We start from the raw sequence: 21108 nt of genomic DNA on the forward strand, positions 1-21108 counted from the left end.
AACGTCAACCGAAAGAGTCCTAGACTACTAGTCATTCAGCACCTGTCGTGCAGATAACGCTAGCCTCTGAAATGGCATCGACGTAACGTGTAACCTCGTTCGCGTCTTTCTTTCTCTCCAGCTCCTGGATGGGTCAGTTCAGTTCCTTCCACTCTTGTTCAGTGCTTGACGACAATATCTGCAGTGCGCAACCTTCTGCTTCTCCTGCTTTTCCCTGCGACGGTCGTTCTAGCCACTGTTAACTTTGAGACATGCCTCCAAGAAGTGCGCAACGGTGACTGGGGTTTGGAGGGAGGCAGGGACAACAATGGTGGTATAGTCAACGTCTCAGAGGCAACCGCGATATCGTATGATCTTTGCGTCGTTGCCTGCGGGACTGGACCTGAGCCGTTTGTGTGGAATAACTTCAGCCAGCAGTTTAGGTCCGTGGTGACACTCTCTTTCTGCTCCCCTCGGCTTATCAGGTTGACTTACATCGCGCAGTGCCTGGCTCCTTCCCTACTTGGCCTTGATGTCCCAACTGCCATTCGGCGCCAAGAACAGACTTGACAACCTCGTGTCGTTGCTTTTGGCCGTCGGGTCGCCCACTCTTGCGGCCTACTCTCTCGCCCTAACAGTGCTTAATGGGCATTATATCGCACACCGATTCTCCCACCTCACCTATCCCAACGTCTCAAACGCAGTCCGCATCCTCAGCTCTCTCCAACAGTCCGCAATCCACGTTATTACGGAGGAAGCGCTACTTGCTTCGCTTATCGTCTTGCCAGAGAATGATGAATGGTGGTCTGAGCTTGTTGTGTGGCTGAACTATGTTCATACATGGTCAGTCAGACAGCAGTCTAGACCGAATTGCAAACCTGACTAGCTTGTTTTTAGGTCTATTTCTGCTGTAGCGTCGATATTATGGGTTATAATAGCCTATGTTTTTACCGTGGTAGACTCGTTTACTTGTGAGTTGAGCCATCGTGCCTTGAAACTTTCTTAGAACTCTTTCAGCTGTCGTGACATACTCGTCGCTCAACTCCAATGGCCAGGCGGTGGGATCTATCTTTCTCTGGCTGCTTCCTGTTGTTGTTGGGTGGCTCCAGATCAGCCCCCAAGTGCGATTATGAACGAGTTGGGGCAGCGGTCGAGAGAGCCAATAAAATCGCCTATGTCGTGACCCACGATGGCGAAGCTATCCTTGCCTCGCATCTTTCCACCAAACGTGCCATCGCTATCCGCCGCGGTTCAGGCGACATTCACAGCGACGAACACCATACAGCGCCAATCTACAATTACGCGCGATTCCTTCCTTGGAGCATGGCCGTTGAGACTGTTTATGTCGCCTTTCGGGAGGCGTCGGAGCGCTCGAACAGTTATCGACCAGTTAATGGTGAGATGGCTTGGCAGAAGGGAGATAGGATGATGCCAGTTCGACCAGAGAATCGACAAGGCTCCTTGGAGCAGATTACAGCCTATGTGAAGACCTACCCTGTAGAAATTGAACCATCAAAGCGCAGCCGATGGGGACGGGGAATGGTCTCGCGATTCCTTCTGGCCTCGTTCCTTGCACTTGTGCTGACATGGGGGACAATTGGAGCGGCAATCCTCGTCGCGTTCTATACCCCAACGAAGGGGATCGCGTGTAGATCAGGGAGCTACCTCATCTATGGTGTCGTTTCGACGCTGATCTGGATTTTGCTTGTTATTTCGAGCGCTCTTTCACACTACTCCTCCCTTGTGCCGACCTACAAGGACCGATACCAGCACACACCTTCTACCCGCGTTGCAGGAATCACAGCGGTCATCCTTCGTCGTGCGGCGAAAACCTTGGCGGCCCTCAACTCCGCGTGGGTGATTCTGGCGTGTCTGTTCCAGTTCAGCAGCTTCTATGATCGCTGCTGGTGCAACTCGTCGGTTTTTTACTGGCGAGAGAACGCGTTTAACGTTATCAATGTGTCTCCGTCGGATGTTGCGGCGCTTGATCCGCCTTGGATCGGCGGGGTTGCCCTTGCGAGTGGATGTGCAGTGATTTTTTTGGGTTTCGTGAATCTCTTAATTCGGCCGACTCTCCCGACTTAGACTATTATGTAGCTGTATTTACTGTACTGATCTTGTCTGTTTACTATGTAAATTCGGTCTGTCTTTATTTTGGGTCAAAATTGCGTCAGTGTCTGTTTACAATAGTGTACATGAACGATACAACTCGAAGGGAATAAAATTTCATCAACTAGTCTACACAATATTTCAGGACTAATCAAAAAAACTTGGAAGCATGGCATTTGTTGTGTGACACTAACAAGTTGGTTAGTCCACAATTTCGATACAAGTTATGGATCTCCTTACATTCACTTCTGCTTTTTAGCAGGCTTGACTTGAGGCTTCTTCTTGTTGTCGCTGTTTGAATTCTTGGTGGTGCGTGGGGTAGTCTGGCCGGGGTTGTGTTTTGGGACAGGCCGTCCTCCATCTAGCATAATATATTAGTCTGGCGAGAACCTAGCGAGTCAAGCTTGTCGGGCTTACGCGCGGTACAGTAAGCGGAGCCCGAAACAGCCCTCATGCCGCATCCATGCGAGTGACAACGATGGGCTGCTCGACGCTGGCTAGGACCGCCAGGATTATAAGCGGGAGCGAACCCGTTTGCGTAGTAGTAAGACATTCGTTCAGAGGGGATACTCTGGCAGTGCCGTCGTAAGTGTAGAGAGATATTGGCGTATAAATACTGCGAGACCCAAAGGGCCGCTGCCTTTTCTCTGCACGGCGTCCACTGGCCTTCCATTTTGTTTGCTTGGAAAAAGCCTCAGGCTCTCTATCTAAGGAGGCTAGAACCAACTAAATCAGTGTCTCCTTCCGCCGCGTTGGGGGTGAGATTCGTTCAAGAGATCGGTTCGATATTAGCACCAAATATATATTGAGGTCCACAGCAAGAGCTGCTGTTAAGCAGAGTCATATGATATGTGGGTGTGTGAGTGGGTTTGTTCGAGTCAGAGTCATTTAGTGAGGTTAAGGTGTCGGACTCGGAATTGAACGCTCCAGGGCTTTTCACATTCGGAGAGAAATGGATTGTGCATGGATAAAAGACGTATCGGCGTTTATAGGGAGCCTCAGGCTGTCGTGTTATCGGTGACGAAAAGAGGGTACGTGGTGGAAAGGCTGATCAACTCTCCGAGGTCCGTATCACGTGAGCGTGAACACACTGTGGGCGTCCTCGTCCACAGCACTTTCAATCACTAACCACCATGGCGCAGAAGGAGTGCATTATCCCCTCATGCAGCTCTTCTGGGTCGTCTGCTCGACCATGCTACTGTGCCATATGCGAATGTTCATTCTGTTGGCAACATTTCAGCTCCAATGAGCACCACACCTGCAACACTTACACGGCACGTCCCCGTCGAAGTCGACCTGAAAGTCGCTTATTGACCCGTCATTAGGGCGAGAAAATAACCGAGGAGCTCCGCAAACGCGACTCTGCGGTCCGTGACCGGTTTCTTCAATCTCTGAACGTAGAACGACTTTTGGAGCGGGCATCGCTGGTTAACGGTGGAGTCAGCTGCATCTCTTCCAATAAAGAGGAAGTCGCGGAAAACCTGTTTGGAGGTGGCCGTAACTTCATGGTCCCCATTGAATTCGAGGATGGGCAATGCTGGTTTGCTCGTTTCCGCCGCCCAGAGCACCGTGGTCCCAGCAAAGAAATGCTGCGGCACGTTCTCCTGAGCGAAGTCGCAACATACCAGTTCCTGGTGTCCATCGATTTCCCGGTTCCGGAGATCTTCGATTATGCGGTCGATGCTGAGAGCAGCCATGGCGTTGGCCTGCCATATATTCTCATGGACAGAGTGGACGGGGTGTCTTTGGATATGATGGCATTTCGATCGCTTGATGCGGAAACGCGCGCCAAGGTACTCCGTCAGGCTGCAGAGCTCCAGGTCAAGCTCGCTGACAACCCGTTACCGTCGATTGGCGCCATCATCAACCCTACGTCGCCAGAGGTCGGGCCATTGACTTTCGATGCTCTCTTTCCAAGCGAGGAGAAGCCCTCAGGTCCATTCACTTCGGTTGCCGAGTATTGGGACCATAGGCTCGAGCAACGATGGAGACTGTCTGTGGGCGACATCGAGACATATCTGACATGCCTTTTCTTCCGCGAGGCCATCGCAAAACTATTCCCCCAGGATAATCAGCCCGAACAAGAGTTCTTTTTGCGTCATATGGATGACGGCGGAGACCACATTCTTGTGGACGACGATTACAATATCGTCGCAGTCATTGACTGGGAGTATGCTTGGGTGCTACCTAAAGCGCAGGCATTGAACTGTCCCGAGTGGGTCACAGAAGACATCGACGAGTTGACTCTCGATCTCAGTCCCACCGAACGGGAGTTTGCCTCTCTGCTGAGAACCGAATTCGGCCGCGACGATCTGGCAGCCTCAGCGGAAACAGGTCGCGCTTATTGGATCTTCGAAAACGCGTTCCGAGGCGAATGGGAATCACCCTTGTTCCGATACGAGTATATCCCCGCTATTCTCACATCGCTCGGGACACCTATGAGTTGGGATGAGTGGAGAACGATGGCACTGAGGAAATACGACGGTGATGAGGTCCTAAAACGTCTGAATGCGGAATTTCCCGCGATAACCAGCGCGTAGTGACGATAATAGACTGAAAATCTATTCAATGGTATTCGCCGAAGAGAAATTTTGACTTGATTGGCTCGTTTCAATCTCTCGTTTTCCCGCAACGATATCGCGCCTGGAGGTTACTAAATATACCATATCAGAATGGAAGTTGGGCCAGTTAGAGGAAAGAACAGACCTGTCCAACGCGTACAACTTTGGTTGCCTCGAGGCTCGTCAACACACGGGATTGAGCGAAGACACTTGATACCCGTGCACCTATTAACCCTTCACATTATATCAGTGATTCAGGAGACCACCGTATCGAATGTAAGGAGAACGTGCTCAGCTTTCTCTCCAGTCCCTTTGTAGCAAACTTCTCCACTGGCGCCGAAATAATCAGAGAAACTGGGTTGGAGAACAACACTTGTTCAACCCTAGATACATTCACAGGTCGTCGGGAAAAAAACCTCGCAGCCAGTTAGCCTCTTCTTCCATCTCCTTCATCGTTCTAGGTCTCCGGCTTTCATCTGCGTCGACGCGTAAAGGTTCTGATCTTATATCGTCCCTCAAGCCAGCTTCAGCCTTTTCAAGCGCTGGGTATATTTTGTCGTTCTCCTCGCCAGAAAAACGGTCGCCGGCAAGTTTTCGGGGAAGGAGATGGAAGTGAACGTGTGGGACAGATTGGCCCGCAGCTGCACCGTCCTAAAGTTATGTACAATGAATTCGGATTTGGTGGAGAGTGGTGTGGATTACCTGACACGCCACTGTGAGCCCATCCGCTCCATATACCCGTTCTACAACAGACCCGACGCGTTGAACAGCACGCATGAGGGAGTTGAGCTCGGGTTCTGCTTCGAGTTAAGTAGAAGAAAAAGCAAAATGTTCAGACGTGCCATTCAAGTCCGAAAGACGGTGAACAGGTCGAGTAGGTATAACAAGGACATCTGGGACAGATGAAATCGTTTTGCAGTATGGGTTTGCTAAAGGCGCACGACTAACGTCCGGGCACGATGGCTGGGATATTCAGTCAACGTTAGAGAGTTTTAAAGAGAGAACACACGCTTGAGGTTCACGATGGCATATGAGAGAGTGTTTCGGTAGAATGCCTGCTTTGTTACTTCAATCGTCGAAAAAAACAGCGCAGAGGACATGGGTGTCAAGGACAAGTCAATTTTGATACCATCAATCTAGGGCTACAAGGTGCCGCCAGCTCCGCGGCGACTGACCAACCTTGCTTTGACATATTGAAAAGAGTAAATGATTTGCAATTTTTAAGTTTGTTCTATCACGCATGAAATATGTCTGTTAGCACTCCGTTTCTCCACCATTGCCTGTTCATTGGTGTGCTTGAGCAACACGGAATCAACCAACTGACACACCCTCTACCCACGTTGACCACGGCCAGATCCAATGTTACTCGGCGGCCGCTACACTGGTTTATGAGAGCAAAGGGTTTCGCTGAACCCCAATCACTTATCCTACCGTCTCCTCTGCACTGTTCCAAATCCACACATACAAAAATCGCAGGAAATTCGTCGAATTTGTACACAAGGATAGGTTGACCTGCAGGGTATCGTTGCCAGAAGTCCAGCATCATTTCACGCAGCAGTGAGCAAACATTGCCCTGAAATAATTTTTGAACGAAGTCTCGTTCAAGTTGGTCGATGTCTGCGCTGCGGAACACTGCCAAGCTAGTCAACACAACGGCCGCCTTCAACCTGATACAAAACCTACTCATGACTGATGCCCTGAACAGAACACAGTTGTGCGCATGCACTGAACACCCCTGTTGTAGTGGGCTATTAACAACACACCCATCCGAGAAACTGAGGAAAGAAGATGAGCGGTTGGATAAGCTGACGGTGGACACCAAGAGGCGAGAAAGGGAGAAAAGGCGAGAAGGAACATACAATATATTACAGCATCTAACAACTGCCGACAGTGCTGGATAGCAGATAGCGCTATGTGGGATACAAATGAACATGGAAACGACAACGAGATGGAATTCAACGCACCTTCGACCGCTCCTTGCATCTACTAAACACCCCCACTTTACCGCACAAGCACGAAGTCGACGTTGAAATTTGAGCGTTGAAATGGCATAAGGCAGGAAATGAAAAGGGCTGCACATGTGATTAGAGAGAGTACGGGAAGCCCGGAAGAAACGGAATGCCTCACCAGCACAGGTTAGAGCCGAGTGCTTCGAGGGGAAGACGGTCTGACGAGCGGTAGCAATGATGTCGTCGGCAGCGAGGATGTTAATGTCCCAGTCGGTATTATTGTCACAGTCGCGCGGCAAATCATGCTATGAGTGCGATGTGCTGGGTGTGGACGGTGTATTGAAGATAAAGAGGAGACCGTGGTGATCAAAAAGAGAATGTCTGCGAGCAATGATGAGTAGGGCTACCGAAAAGTGCATAAGGACAGTGGGGGAGGAGGGAGGACGACGGGGGTAGTGGCAATGAAGGAACAAGTGGCAGGAGGACATGTGTGGGGAAGGGAGCACAGGGAATTATTAGTAGGAAGAGCATATGAAGGGAAAGCAGAGAACGGCGGACGCGTAGGGAGCCGGATCACCCAGTGTTGTGATATGTTTGTTTCTGGCAGACGAATTCGACCCAGGAAACGAAGGTAAATGACGTAAGGTGTTTACATTTGTTTGTAAATGGCAAGCCAAGCGAAGAATAGGATCACAGAGTGATGAGTATTTGATGGAACTTACCATAAAAGGGTCATTTCGACCGTGGGGGACCTTGCATTTTCAAAGCAAGGTGACAGCAAACCATGACCACCACCAGCAGAAATCCATAAGTCATAATAAGAGCCATACTTCTCCTCAAGCGCGGCAACCTCTGGGCATTTCGCGATGCGACAAACTCCATCCCTTCCCATCACTTTTTGACCATGCATGCACCGGTGTGTTGTGGCTGTCGACAAATCCACCACCATTATCGTGTTTCGACTTTCTATCATGTGGCGCTCGTCTAGCAAATCTCCATGAACGATCCCACTGGCATGGATGGCATAGATCGCGTCCATGTTATACCGTCTGAATGCAAGTCAACTTCAAGCAGGAAAAACGCAAAAGCAAACTCACCCAATGTAGTCCCGGTCGCCCATGAAAGGTGGCTTGCCATATTGCATCAGCAGGCACTGAATCTCCTTCCCGTCAACTCGCCCTCGAAAATGTCCGTAGATTTTTGGAACTGCCCTCCCTTGAACTTTCTTCAACACCCGATACATCGCCGCCTCTCGTTCGAGGGTGGCAATCTGCTCTGGCGTCTGTGCCATCTTGACGATAGCTGGTAGGGTTTTCTCGTCGCGGTTGCTCTTCGGAATCGTCATGTCCGTCTTGTGGGCTCCGATTCGCGCGGTGAGCACCCGTAAAGAGTGGTCCCGCCCTCCGTTCGCAATGCTTTTGATAATGTGAGCAACATAATCGGTGTCGGTCTCTGTCGTCCATGACCAGAGCTTCAGATAGGACCTTTTTTCCGGCCAGAAGAGCTCGAGGGTCGACATTGTTGGTTACTGTGGATGGATGTGGGTGGGCGGGTATGTTCTTGGATCCCAAATTCCACGTACTTATACCTCAACAACGGTACTGGTCCTCATTCCAAGCGCACCCTCGTGTGGCCACTGCGCAAGAGTGGTCCACAAAGCGCCGATTACTTCTGCCTTTGATATAAGACGGGGATCAAAGCGTTTCGATGCCATGATACCAAGTCTCCGTCAAAATCTCATTGGGTGTTATTAGCCAAGGCTAGTTTGGACCTGCGTATTGAGTTACTAGTAGAGATGTTCATTATAAACAGTCCTGGATCCTCGAACTATGGTGATGCAGTATACTCATTCTGTGATTGAGGGCAAAATTCTGGACCTCCATGTCAACATTGAGGGGGAAGCTGGGTATTTAAAGATTGTGTGCTTTGATCCAGCTTTGAGCGTTCACGTGATCTTTTGATTCCCTTTCCTTGACCACTGTCATGTCGCTTGCAGCTGGGTTGTCCTCTGAATGGCTCATTGTATCTGAACCTACACCACATGTCCTGCAAGTTTCGCTTTCCCGGTAGGCGATCTATATGCGTGGTTATCATGGTCTAAAAGTCGGAAAGATCACCGGTCAACGCATTTTCAACTGAGCAAGTAGGATATTCCCTTGGGTGCATTTCTCTGACATCGTCTCTCAGATTCTGGACAGCTTACGGAGCCTTGTTTGACCGCATAACGCGTGAACGGCGCGATGTGCGCGCTCTAGTCGTCTCGTCAGCACTTCCTAAGCTGTTCTCTGCGGGCATTGACAGTAAGCTATCGTCAAGCCCCTTGCCCCGACTGATGTCTTGAGTAAAGTCAAGGGCGGGATTGTAGAGGAAACGACTGGTGACGCAGCTCGGTCATCGTTGAACACGTACAACAAACTTAAGGAATTTCAAAGTGCAATCGGCGCCCCACAACGCTGTCCATTTCCTGTAATCGTCGCGGTCCATGGACTCGTTGTTGGCTTGGGGATTGACTTGATTTGCGCCTGCGACGTTCGCTATGCTGCCGACAACAGCCAGTTCACTATCAAAGTGCGCCTTCCTAGGCCTATATATTAACAATGCTCAATCTCTGAGCGAACAGGAAGTTGACGTCGGTCTGGCAGCTGATATCGGGACTCTTGCCTTCCTTCCGAAAATCACTGGCAACCACTCTCTGATGCACGAACTAGCTTACACTTCGAGGATATTCTCTGCCACCGAAGCATTGCAGCTTGGATTAGTCTCGCAAGTCGTTCCAGGTGGTCAGAAAGACGTGATTGGTGCTGCTCTTAAACTGGCTTCAACTATTGCGACCAAAAGTCCAATCGCGGTCTCAGGCACCAAGAGGATATTGACGCACTCGAGAGACCATAGGTTTGATCCAACGCAAAGCAACGCGTTTGATATTCATCCACTTGCAGTGTACCTCAAAATCTCGACTACGTCGCTGCTTGGAACGCCGCAGCCCTTCGCACTGACGTATGCCGGCTGACAAAGTCTACCTAAACACGCTAACCATGCAACTCAGGACATCCCCGAGGGTCTTCGTGCAGCACAGGCGCGCAAGCAAGCCACCTTTCAACCTTTGTCAAAACCCAAACTCTGATCGCTTTCGATGTTGTTCATTATGGATATCTATAGACGTCAATAAACCCTCTCGCTCCTAGTCCTGTTTCTCTTTCATATACTTCTCTGCTGTCACCTTCGTCTCCGCAATTACCCTCGTCATCTCAAACGCCAGCGTATGAAAATCGGCAGAGGCGCAAATAATGGTGAAACCCTGGTCGATGCGCAGCTTGAGCATCTCAACCCCCATTGCTAGTCCGAGTAATGGGACGTGGTGTTTTTGGGACATTTTCGTGGCTTTCGCGAGGGCAGCGACGAATTCCGGCTCATCGCCGGTCATACCGAGAGACAACCCCATGTCGAGACGAAGATCACCAGCACCGATCATGAACGCGGTAATCTCAGGCATTTTGACTATCTCTTCGAGATTCTTGATACCGATACGCGACTCGACTTGGGGAATGATGGCCACGTGCTTATTTGCCACAGAGAAGACTGTTTCGCCAGCGGGTGTTCTGTCCGTGATGCCGTTCACCTATCGAATTCTGGTCACAGAATCCGCGCGACCACTGGAAGGATATACTGACGAATGTAAACGGCGGGAAAGAGCGGTGTCCAATAGGTCTGTGTGGAGTGAAGTGAACATCAGACGATCGTACTCAACGAAAAACAGAAACGACAAACGGGAAACGACAAGCCTTGATCACTTGCTCTACCTCCTCTGCAGTTTCTATATGCGGGATAATGATGCCTCCTGCTCCAGCATCAAGGCACCACGCCTTAAAAAGGGATGAGGCCCACGAAGTTCGAAAGCTGATTCCTTACCATGTAATCGAAGGAGGTCTTGCTCGGCACCCGGACAACTGGGATCATCTTGCCGCCACTCTCGTGGATAATAACCTGGATGCATTCTACAAGTTGGGTCGCTGACCAAGCGACATGTTCAGCATCCTGCTTATTGACTTAGGACCCAATCAGTGGAGGAAGGTCACCCACAATCCAGCACCAATCTGCCCCAGTAATCGCGACTGTTTTTGCCACATGTCGACTTGGGATGGCCAGGCCAGTTCCAACCACGATCCTGCCCGAACGAAATAGCGCATGAGCATTGTTGGGCTGTTGCCGCGTCATTGCTTGGTACTGCTCTTGCATGCTCGTATTGAGGGTGAAGTGAGGCTCAGTAATGGTGCCGTTCATGTTACTCCAAGGTCGTCTGGTAGCTCACTTATCGCCTCGGTAGCCTTTATAGGCTTGGAATGTCCAGAAAAGGAACCCACAAGTCCGCCGAATTGCGACTAAACGACGATTCGGCGTCGCGTCTGCGATCATGATATGCGTTACGATTCCCTCCTTGTAGGGCAGACTACCGTTGTTGGTTTCCATATTTACCCCTTCTGAAAGTCCCCAAGAGCAGAATCACACTCTCTTCTGGCCGCCCGAAAACTCACGAGAGTGCCTGACTCGGAGGTTACTTGTCGGCATCGGCACGAGTGCATACGCGTCCCGCAACCAACTCCCGCTTTGTCCACTGGTTCAGTCTTCAAGTTGATCAAATTTAACTCTGTAGACCTGGAACGGGGTAAGTACATTACTCTGTGCCAAATGCGTTGACCAGCGTGAAATTTAGTGAGCACTACTGTGGATATCCGGGGCAAAGACAAACGAGATCCGTTGGGATTTGAGAATTTTACAAGTCGGCAAGGATCGCCGCGAGTCTTACTCGTGAAGGTAACCATCAATGGGGTTCATTTGGTACCGTCCAAACGAAATGCCTTACACGGAGCAGACCACACGGAGGGACATTGGAAGGAGTTATCTAATTTTGGATCCAGGGAAACAAGTATACACAATCAAGACAGTATGCTACAAACAACAAGTGGGAGATGTAGGTTAGTCAAGCACTACCCATCGACGGCGGTATCGTAGTTCTTCATCACTTTTTCCAATTCGTCCATATCGAATGAACTGTTTGACACGTCAAACATAGCATCGTCGGAACTGGGCTCCTTCGGGTTTGGTGGATTCACATTTGAGCAGCGATCGATGGGTGAGGGTGTGGTTGATTCGGCGGGTGTGGATGGCGGTGGGGTCGCATTAGTGGTATACGGCGACGAGTCTTGGATGGTTTCAAGTAAGTACGTGGATCAGAAAATGCGAGTAGAGTAAAATGAGCAATGTGGAGCGGCGAACAGCGAGAGCACGTAGCAATTGGAATTCCTGTGAAGGGGATATGACAAAAGAAAAAATTCACGCACCAGTCTTCCTTGAGCTGCTGCTCCGTGAAGAAGACGACTTCGTCGATCCGGAAGTTACAGGGGTCGCACATCCAACGTCCACGCTATTTGCCATGGACATAGATTTAAGCGGAGCCTTGTAAGGCTTTCTTAGTTGTGCTTGTGACGAAGCTAACCCTCCCGAAACCATTCCAACTGGTCCACTATGCGACCTCCGCATGCCCAGCGCAGGCGGCCCAGCTCGAGCAAGTCGGTGAGGAAGAGGTTGGGACTGTGAGGGTAATGGGACCTCAACAGCCGGAGCAGGCATGGATTTTGGCTTCGACTTGGATTCGCTTTGTGTCCGCGTTGTTCCGTTTCTTTTCTTCTCTTGTTGCTCAAGCAATTTTGGATGCAATTTGGCTTCCCGTTGAGAATGTTGGAGAATAGATGGAGGTTCGCGTCGGACCGGCGGAGAGTTCGTCTTGGAGGCAATTAAAGCCGGAGTCAATGCTTGCAGTTTGCTTCCTCCGCCCGTCGACATGGTGCTTTGCTTGGCTGGCACTGGTGGCGGTGGCATCAACTCGATATCTGCATCGAGTTCCATTGAGTGATTGGCATCGCGTCTTCCAAAGGAGGTTGACGCCGTATTAGTCCTTGAAGGACTGAAGAACAATGGGTCGTCGGCGCTGTTTGGCGCTGGGGCAAAAGATTGGGGAATCGAAGTACTTGAGAGTGGTGGACGGTTGGATATAGACGCCGACCCTCGTCCGTCGCTCCTTCTATCGCGTTCTCTTTCCTTACCCTTTCCCTTTCCCGAATGCTCGATGACTGAGGCAGGTCGTCCACCGCTCCCAATATTCAGCCTGGTCTGTTTTTTCAAGCCCATTCTCAAAGACCGTTCTGCGATGTTCTCGTCGGTCTTGGCCACCACACTTTTGAGAACTTGAGTCAAATCAGCGCGGCCTAGGTCGAAAATTTGGGCAGCCTGAGCCTGAGCTGAGTGGGATATCGAGCTCTCGCTTGCGGTTGAGGTCAATGACGGTGCAGAGTGTCGCGCTCTTTGTCGCCTTTGATGACCCGCTGTCGAGTTCCGGCGAGTCATCGATGTCGAGGCAATGGGGGCACTGTTGAGCTTGTCCTCGAACCATGGACGTATGCTCGGCGTGGGCTGTGAGCTCAGGTCTGGCTGAGAAAGGCTTGCTAAAAGTTGACGCGTTAGTAGTAGACAGTCAGAAACAACAGCGGCGACAACATACTTCTGAGGACTGCACTCTCTGCCTCTGCCTGGAGCCGTCTGTACACAGGATTGGCGGATTGAGAAGCTTGCCATATTACTCCGGGAAGTGATGGCTCCATTTCGAGGAAATCCGAGGTCCAAGAATCGGCTTCCATTTATATGTAGACCTTGTCTTTGTCCAGTGTCTACCCATTCAAGGATGGGACTCTTTGACGCAGGCAGAAACGGCCACGTGATGATGTCACGCAAGTTACGATACGCGGCACCTACGAAAGCTTCCGCGTTCGACGATGCAGTATATAATTCGATAGATAGGCATATAAACTTTAATGCACTCTACCACCGTGTCAAATCAACTTCTGCCTCCCCGAACACGCTTTCTTTCTTCACCGCAAAGTCATCTTCTCCTTCAACTTCTTCCACGGGACCCGAATACATATCTGCCAGTTCTCTCTGAAGGTACCCCAACACACAGTGGTTGATCTCTTCAAATTCCACCAAAAACCCATCATGACCCTCCCCGCTTGGGATCACGACCAATTCCGAATCAGGAATATGTGTCGCAAGAAGTGCTTGCTCGGGAGGTGTGAACAGTCCGTCAGACTGAATAGAGATTACGAGCGCTCGACTAGGCAGTCGTGAGAGTGTCTGGACCAGCGCTTCTTCTGGTTGAGCCTCCTCCGTAACTCTACCCCTGGCAAGGTCGTGTGTATCCATCTTCCGAGTGATGTGGATGTAGCAATTGGCGTCAAAGCGGGCAATGAACTTGTCGCCCTGATATCGCAAATAGGATTGAGCGGAGAATATGGGAGGTCGAGTAGGTGGCGAGTCGAGAGTATGGGCTCTGTGTCCGTCATTATGCAAATCGACCGCTTCGAGAGGAGGGGAAGCAGGGGGGGTCATGAGGACTGCGTTGTCATCAAGACGAGGGGATGGTGGGTGTTGCGCTTGGACTTTCCTGCCAAATCTCCGTTCGAAAGAATCTCTGGACCTATATGTTAGCAACGCTGTCATACGGGCAGCAGCAAGTCCGTTTCGAGGTTGTTGTTCGACCTCGTAGTATCCTCCTTTATAAGCGGGATCGCTATAGATGCTCTGTCGCTGACTTTCTCCCCATGCAATGCACCAAGCAGAGTGTCGAGCAGATGTCGCTAGAACAACGATTCTCTGTACAAAGCCTGGAGCAATGAGCGGCCATTCGAGTGTCGCCATTCCGCCCATTGAACCACCGATAACTACGGCGACTCTTCGCACGCCAAGATGTGTACGAAGCACATGTTGGTGAATCTTTACGTCGTCTCGAATCGAAGTAGGAGGGAAGGTCGGGCCGTAAGGCTTGCCAGTATCTGGATTTGTTGTAATGGGCGACGCAGAACCATAGGGCGAGCCCAGTGTGTTTGCACAAAAAATGAAAAAACGGCTGGGGTCAAATGCCTTGTTTCGACCCATGAGTGGGCCCCACCTATGGCTTGTGGTAAGTATACCAGTGAGAAACAAGGTAAGCACACACCAGTCTTCGACATCGGCACTTCCAGTGAGTGCATGGCAGATAACCATAACATTATCTTTTGTCTCGTTCAGTCGACCCCAAGTTTTGTACGCGACAGGCACGCTTTTAAGCTCTGTCCCGCATTCCAGAGTAAAAGACGGCAGAAAATGAATGTTCTGGTCAATCTGTGGGATGGTGGCGGAAGCCATGAGGTCTAACGAGAACAAGCGCTTGACCGGGTGTAAATGTTTGAATGGTCTAAAGATGGTGACAAGCGAAGATATGGTTATAGGCGATGTGAGAGCATGTGTAGTCGCTTAGGGAGCTCAAGAAAGCGGGGAACGAGGATTTTCGTCCTAGACAAGATGGACTATGTAGGAGGAAAAAAAGTAAGTTGCTTGGATGATGGCGGAACGGAAACAGAACGACAATCCGGATCGGCGTTGCGCAAAAAACAGAACTACAACTTGACATCCACTTCCTCTGTTCCCCCATTCAAGCCTCTAGATGTTCTCATAGTAGCCAGCCACAAAAAAAAACGGGGCAACGGTCTAAAGGGGTAGCGCCAGGCTTATCAACGACATCGGAAACTTATTCACTGACTAATGGAACTCTCCTTCCAGCCATCGAAGCCGCCTGAGCCACAATGCCCTTTCGACTGTCGAAGACCACTGAGACGTAGACTAACCGACCAAGTAAAGCACCACCACTGGCACTGAACTTACCACTAACCCCTACCTGATCACGTTCAGCGGCTAAACGGCGCGCAACAATTGGGTCAATCTTGTCCACATCTTCTCATCCGGTAGCACCTTTTCCAGGGCTAAACGGCTCTTTGGCCGCTTCATAAACCATGTCGACTTCCCTGGAGGCTGCTGACTCGGACACAATGGATATGAGTCTCCTCTTTCAGCCTCTCGAGGTGGGCGACGTAACCATACCGAATCGAATCGGTGAGCTTTACATTGAGCATCCTTTGACCCTTCGTTTCAAGCCCTTATAGGCATGAGTGCGATGTCTCGAAACCGCGCTGACCCAAAACGCATGCCCAGCCACCTCATGAAGAAATACTATCTTCAACGCGCATTGGGTGGTGTGTTTCATCCGGCTTGCTCTAGTCTTATACTCAAGTTTGCTGACCAGGTGCGGGATTAATTATCTCGGAGGCTACACTCATTAGTCCACATGGGTTCGTTCTGTCGGTCATCCTTCGTCCTCTTTCCATTGACTTCGCCCAGCGCGCAATTTGACCGTTGTCCTGGCATATGGAATTCCGAACAAGTCGCAGCCTGGAAGAAAATCACCAATGTCGTTCATTTAGCCGGGAGTAAGATGTATTGTCAGGTGAGCATCCTTATAGCGCGTTTGCGTCAACTAAAACCAACCCAATAGTTATGGCACTGTAAGCACCCAGTCCATCACTCACGCTCTCCAACTGACAGAATATAGTGGGTCGCCTAAGTCATCCTGATCCTAATGGGATGGTCTACTCGCCCTCCGCCATCCAGGCCTCGGGAGAAAAATACTGTTTTCATTATCTTCTGGGAGAGCTAGACTTCGTTGTGGTCCGTGATCTTGATTTTCTCGTCTCAAAGTCTCTTGAACTATCGTTACTAGCCCTCTGCGATTGAAGACCCTTTTGTTCTTGTCAAACAATTCAAAGATGCTGCTGTTAACGCAAAAGCGGCTGGCTTTGATGGCGTTGAGAGTATGTTGGCCCACATCCCATTAACACTGGCTAATAACTACATCTATCCAGTCCATGGTGCAGCCGGCTTCCTCGTCCATCAGTTCTTAGACACTTCTGCCAACATTCGCACAGACGAATGGGGTGGAAGTCCAGAGAAGCGCACGCGTTTCGCACTCGAGGTATTGAAAGCTTGCAAGGAAGTTTTCGGGATCAATGTCAGCCTCAAAATCAGTCCCGGTAGGTCCCTTTTTCTCTCTCTATCGTAACTTGTTCTTGATGAGCTTCAACAGCTGGAGGATTCAATGACTCCGGAATGCCGCTACAGGAGACTCTCGATACGTATCGTCACCTCGTCGCGGAGGTTGACAAACTGGGACTGTCTTACATCTCGCTCTATCGTCACAACGCACACAAAGACCCAATTGTCGATGGCAAACGTAGAGGAACGCCACACGATCTCGTTGCTTCGTACGGACCTTATATCAAGCAGTCCAAGATATTTGTCGTCGGTGGGGTCACGCCAATGGAAGCTGCTGAGCTTATACGCACTGAACAAGTCGCGGGAGTCTTTTTTGGCATGCCATGGCTCTCACATCCAGACCTCGCAAAAAGGATCAAGCACGGGAAGAATCTTGACAATCTTGTCGCCATGCCGTTCTTGTATGGTGACACGCAGGCGGGGGTCGACCCTCGAGTGGGTTACACAGACTACCCGAGCGTGACCTATTGACCTACGCACCCATATAATATACCCTATCGTGGGCTTCTATGTAGCTTTCCTCTTTGAACACATTTGTATCTTTTATTAGGCTGACGATTCGCCACTTCCATATTGCCAGTGAGAGTCACGAGTTGTGACTCTTCCTTGAACAACACCTCTAGGTGTATTTTCATCGTATCCGTAACCAGTACCAAGCTAGAATAGTCGGCATATGCACAAAAACGTGAGTTTGGGAACGTTCTAAAAATACGCGATCCGAGTCTGAATCGTGACCAAAGATTTCCAACACTAGAATGCAAACCCCGTAGGATTCTGACCGAAACGACGCTCAAGGAACGACATCCAGCCAGTTTATCACCGCCCCACCGAGAAATAAATAGAATTAGAAGCTCCCTCCCCGGGGCCGCCGAGTGTTCAGGGTTGGAACCATTTTATGGTTTGTGTGTCCAATCAACGGTTGCGGTAGTGCAGTGGCCAACAGTGGCAACTGATAAATTCATACAGGATTATAAGCGGCACCGAACATAGAGTACTCAAGCTGAATTTGCCAGCCGCCCTAAAATGGTAGTTTGCCTATTCGAGTCGTTCAAGCTTCAACTGATAATTCTTCATAGGCTTGGAACCTGCATCGAGATGACTGAAATATACGCAGATGCTGACAGCTGTTGGCAAAATCCTAGGCCACTCCAAAATTTCTACTCGTCTGACGTCACACACGCTCTGAGCTCGGAGGGTCGCTTAACTGGAGCAACAGTGGAGCATTGGCACTGCAAACTGCTTTATTTGGGTTGAATTCTGTCCGATGCTCCAAGAGAGGAAATTTTAATGTGGCCTAGGATTTTGCCAACAGCTGGAACGTCACCGACGAATTTCGGTTCAAGCCAGCTGATTGAGGACGGAGACGGGAATCTTCGAAGCCTCAGGCTCGCACATTCAGGGTCCACCCAGTTTACCCAATCATCAACCGGCGTTCTCCAACAGAAATATCGTCAAGCAAACTCTCGCTTAAGGCTCCCTCGGCATTGCGCGGCCCCATAACATATTTAAAAGGCTTTTAGAGCGCACTGTTGACTTAGGTTCTCTCCCAACAACACACTCATTCAAGCTGCGTGAACCAATGTCGGCTCCTCCCGTCCCCCAACTCCCGCCATTGGACTCGACCTACGGCGTATGGCTCGTATCCTTGTTCGTCGAGACTATTCTTTACGGAATGGGCATCCTGCAAGCATGGATCTACTTTGCCAATCGGCCTCAAGACTCGTTGTCTATCAAGCTCACGGTAAGCCGGCCTCCCGTGTTCAACTAAACAGCTGCTCATCGATGCTTTAGGTCTTGATCGTCGTGTATGTTCTTGCTTCGGTTTTCGACTTTCACCAACATGTCATAGTGTCCTCGAAACCTTACAGGCCACCTTCTTTTTTCGCTCGAGCTATCTCCGCTTCGTTCAAAACTTCGGAGTCTTGACTGCTGTGCTTAACTGGTCTGTTTTACCTTGTGCTCCGCCTTACGTCGCTGACTAGATGATTTACAGGGTCGATTCTGTGCAACTCCTTTCGTCAGTGAGTAATTTTTAGCCTCTTCAAGTGGAATCGGACCGTGTTCTTATACGCTGGTCAGTATCTCGGTGCCTTTGCCGTTCAACTCTTCTTCGCAAGCCGGGTTTATAGATGTCAATGCTCTCCTCTCGACATCTAGGACTCTCGATGTTCTGACCCCTCTCTAGTGACCCAAAACACTCGGAGCTGGTTTGCCAAGATCGGAATGTATGGCATCGTACGTCCCATCGTTGTTATTCGCCGCCGCGGACAAATACTAATGTGCAATTTTTAGTTCTTTTTCGCCTTCATTTCCGTTGGTACGCACCTGTGTACTGGGGGGAGGTGTTGACGTTAATCATCAACAGTTGCCGGTATCGCGCAAACAGCCTGGACAAACGCTATCGGCTCCTTCCTCAAATTGGATGAGACAAAGGCTAGTTTGGTTCATCGCTCGTAGCTCGAGCTCTCGCTTATATTATTCACATAGGCTGTCACTACTGTCCAAGCTGCTACTTCGCTTGCCTGCGACTTGCTTATCACGCTCTTCCTTTGTGTCTTCCTCACCAGCCAGAAGGGTGATATCAAAAAGTGAGTCCTCCACCTTGGCATTTGACTTCGGATCGGAGTCAAGTCAAACCGCAACCTCAGAGCATGGTCGCTCATGGGCATACCATTCTACAACAGGACAAACGTTATGATGGATAGGCTCATCTACGAGGCAATCAATCGCGGCACCTTAACTGCGTTGGCGTCTGGAATCAACCTTGTGCTGGTGAGCCGTCCATTTTGCATCTGTGTTTTGATACTCAGACTCTCGCTAGTTCCTTGCTCTTCCCGACACGTTCTGGTTCTTCCTCGGTCTCGCGCCCAGCTCGAAGTGTTGGTCTCCCATCGAAAATCTCGGAATATATTGTGCTCACAAGTTCTCTAGTGTACATGAATAGTATGCTTGCCACGTGAGTTTATTGCCTGGTTTTCCGTTATTCCGAGTTGTCCGACAAAACCGCAGGCTCAACAACCGACAACGCATTCGCGATCAAGTTGCTTCTTCTGCTGACAAGGGTTGGAACTCGATTCCGATGGGCTCCATGGCGCATACTGCTGGTGGACGATCAATGGGACCTATCGAGTTCAAGGCACACGGTAATGACACCAAGAGCAACTTTGAAGGCGACGTCTCGATCGTGCGTGTTTTTCTGTCTTTGAATTGCTTCTTCTCAATACACCTTTCAGATTGACGCGATGGCCAACAAAAGTTTGGAAGTCACCGACAATGCAGTTATGGGTGTCCACGTCAAGGTTCAGCGCCAAGTCTTGGCTCGTTAAACCTACCAAGTAGTGTGCTTCTTTCGAGTTTCTTCGTTCCTATTACTGTATTGTCTCCCCCAACATACGCGCATTCGTTCATAGGACCTCCTACTACTATCGCCACGCTACATATTCCATTCGCTACTCGCGATCATTTGTACTGCCGCTACATGCGTCCCAAAAGCAATAACATCGGATTGGACCTTCTCATCATCACCACGCGTTGGATATTGTCTCGTAGGGAGGGCTTTGATAAAGAAACTCGATCTTAAACACCTCCGCAACCCATCCGACCTCCCGTAAAACATCCGTGTCTTACATGGACGTCCTATAAATCTCAAGCTCGTGAAACTGTTCCGACGTTAACGTTCACAATGAGTTCAACCACTGGCACCAACACTACTTATCCTATCTCCGATGTTTCGAGTTGCAAGCTGACGATGCTTTGGAACTGGTACTTGACTCATTCTTCATCTGAGTCCTCTACTCAATATTCATTTCAGGGACACTGTGAACAGTTGTTTCATCTCCGAGCAATGGCATGTTCGCACCCAGCGTTTGTACCTATTCTTGCTCAACTGCCTCGATTGACGAGAGTTTCCACAGGGCAATATGCCGGAAGCGTCATTGCCATCTTCATTATTGTCATCCTTCTCGAGGGTGTCCGCCGAATTGCGCGGGTTTACGACCGCCACATCTTGCGCGTTCACCAAAACCGCCTCACCAGCTCACCCAGTCAGGTTCAAATCTCAGACACATTCCGCAATAACCGCCCCTTCAGGTAGGCATTTTCTTGACTGAAGGATTAGGTCTTTACTTGTGGTACAGGCCCACGGCGTTCCAGCAGTTGCTTCGTGCCTTCTTTTACTTTGTTCAGTTCAGCACTGGTTACCTTCTCATGCTGGCCGCGATGACGCACAACGGGGGCGTCATCATAGCGCTTTTCGTAAGTCCCCTCTCTTCAACTGACATTCGGCTTATTTGCTCGACAGCTTGGCGCTTTTGCAGGTTATCTGGTCTTCGGCGTGAGTTTGGCTTTATATCTTTGACTCACTGTCTCAAATGTCAACAGCGCGACACAGTCGCTGGCGCGACGGTCATAGAGACAACCGACTACGGTATTTGCCTTGAACAGGTCGGTTTTGGAAAGGGGAAAAGCGCCAAGGGCGATGATGTTTAAGTCCGTGTAGTATCCCAAACTGTATCGAATCAAGCTCCTTTCTTCTC

At 50.1% G+C, this 21108-nt stretch overlaps 9 protein-coding genes across 9 annotated transcripts; 4 read left to right on the top strand and 5 right to left on the bottom strand.

Moving 5' to 3' along the window:
• Positions 1-128: 128 nt before the first annotated feature.
• On the top strand, positions 129-2064 carry MIND_00597100 (uncharacterized protein; the record flags this gene model as incomplete). Its single annotated transcript, XM_037362728.1, has 6 exons — positions 129-132; positions 185-422; positions 484-822; positions 877-950; positions 997-1037; positions 1102-2064. The coding sequence occupies 6 exons, from the start codon at positions 129-131 to the stop codon at positions 2062-2064; spliced, it is 1659 nt and encodes a 552-aa protein (XP_037220649.1).
• A 2978-nt stretch (positions 2065-5042) lies between these two features.
• On the bottom strand, positions 5043-5494 carry MIND_00597200 (Diadenosine 5',5'''-P1,P4-tetraphosphate asymmetrical hydrolase; the record flags this gene model as incomplete). The annotated part of the gene is made up of 3 exons (XM_037362729.1): positions 5043-5300; positions 5352-5446; positions 5488-5494. 3 exons carry the CDS (start codon positions 5492-5494, stop codon positions 5043-5045), a joined length of 360 nt encoding a protein of 119 aa, XP_037220650.1.
• Positions 5495-5641: 147 nt separating this feature from the next.
• On the bottom strand, positions 5642-6729 carry MIND_00597300 (uncharacterized protein; the record flags this gene model as incomplete). The annotated part of the gene is made up of 4 exons (XM_037362730.1): positions 5642-5785; positions 6115-6281; positions 6333-6559; positions 6614-6729. The coding sequence occupies 4 exons, from the start codon at positions 6727-6729 to the stop codon at positions 5642-5644; spliced, it is 654 nt and encodes a 217-aa protein (XP_037220651.1).
• Positions 6730-7316: 587 nt separating this feature from the next.
• On the bottom strand, positions 7317-8117 carry MIND_00597400 (uncharacterized protein; the record flags this gene model as incomplete). Its single annotated transcript, XM_037362731.1, has 2 exons — positions 7317-7647; positions 7696-8117. 2 exons carry the CDS (start codon positions 8115-8117, stop codon positions 7317-7319), a joined length of 753 nt encoding a protein of 250 aa, XP_037220652.1.
• Positions 8118-8572: 455 nt separating this feature from the next.
• On the top strand, positions 8573-9722 carry MIND_00597500 (Delta-2 dienoyl-CoA isomerase; the record flags this gene model as incomplete). The annotated part of the gene is made up of 6 exons (XM_037362732.1): positions 8573-8664; positions 8711-8898; positions 8946-9166; positions 9219-9490; positions 9538-9595; positions 9645-9722. The coding sequence occupies exons 1-6, from the start codon at positions 8582-8584 to the stop codon at positions 9720-9722; spliced, it is 900 nt and encodes a 299-aa protein (XP_037220653.1). The 5' UTR covers positions 8573-8581.
• Positions 9723-11583: 1861 nt separating this feature from the next.
• On the bottom strand, positions 11584-13290 carry MIND_00597600 (DUF3533 domain-containing protein; the record flags this gene model as incomplete). Its single annotated transcript, XM_037362733.1, has 3 exons — positions 11584-11798; positions 11938-13098; positions 13155-13290. 3 exons carry the CDS (start codon positions 13288-13290, stop codon positions 11584-11586), a joined length of 1512 nt encoding a protein of 503 aa, XP_037220654.1.
• A 181-nt stretch (positions 13291-13471) lies between these two features.
• Positions 13472-14833, bottom strand: MIND_00597700 (AB hydrolase-1 domain-containing protein; the record flags this gene model as incomplete). The annotated part of the gene is made up of 2 exons (XM_037362734.1): positions 13472-14597; positions 14646-14833. 2 exons carry the CDS (start codon positions 14831-14833, stop codon positions 13472-13474), a joined length of 1314 nt encoding a protein of 437 aa, XP_037220655.1.
• Positions 14834-15477: 644 nt separating this feature from the next.
• MIND_00597800 (Oxidored-FMN domain-containing protein) lies at positions 15478-17044 on the top strand (the record flags this gene model as incomplete). Its single annotated transcript, XM_037362735.1, has 9 exons — positions 15478-15577; positions 15628-15717; positions 15768-15813; positions 15863-15968; positions 16017-16026; positions 16074-16189; positions 16242-16332; positions 16384-16551; positions 16605-17044. The coding sequence occupies 9 exons, from the start codon at positions 15478-15480 to the stop codon at positions 17042-17044; spliced, it is 1167 nt and encodes a 388-aa protein (XP_037220656.1).
• Positions 17045-18152: 1108 nt separating this feature from the next.
• MIND_00597900 (uncharacterized protein) lies at positions 18153-19899 on the top strand (the record flags this gene model as incomplete). The annotated part of the gene is made up of 14 exons (XM_037362736.1): positions 18153-18314; positions 18365-18378; positions 18423-18515; positions 18567-18594; positions 18653-18704; positions 18759-18808; positions 18866-18890; positions 18939-19006; positions 19061-19161; positions 19258-19345; positions 19395-19452; positions 19505-19529; positions 19583-19757; positions 19807-19899. 14 exons carry the CDS (start codon positions 18153-18155, stop codon positions 19897-19899), a joined length of 1032 nt encoding a protein of 343 aa, XP_037220657.1.
• Between the last annotated feature and the right edge of the window lie 1209 nt (positions 19900-21108).

Source organism: Mycena indigotica (assembly GCF_014461135.1).
Source record: "Mycena indigotica strain 171206Taipei chromosome Unknown Mind.scaff0005, whole genome shotgun sequence".
Taxonomy (NCBI): domain Eukaryota; kingdom Fungi; phylum Basidiomycota; class Agaricomycetes; order Agaricales; family Mycenaceae; genus Mycena; species Mycena indigotica.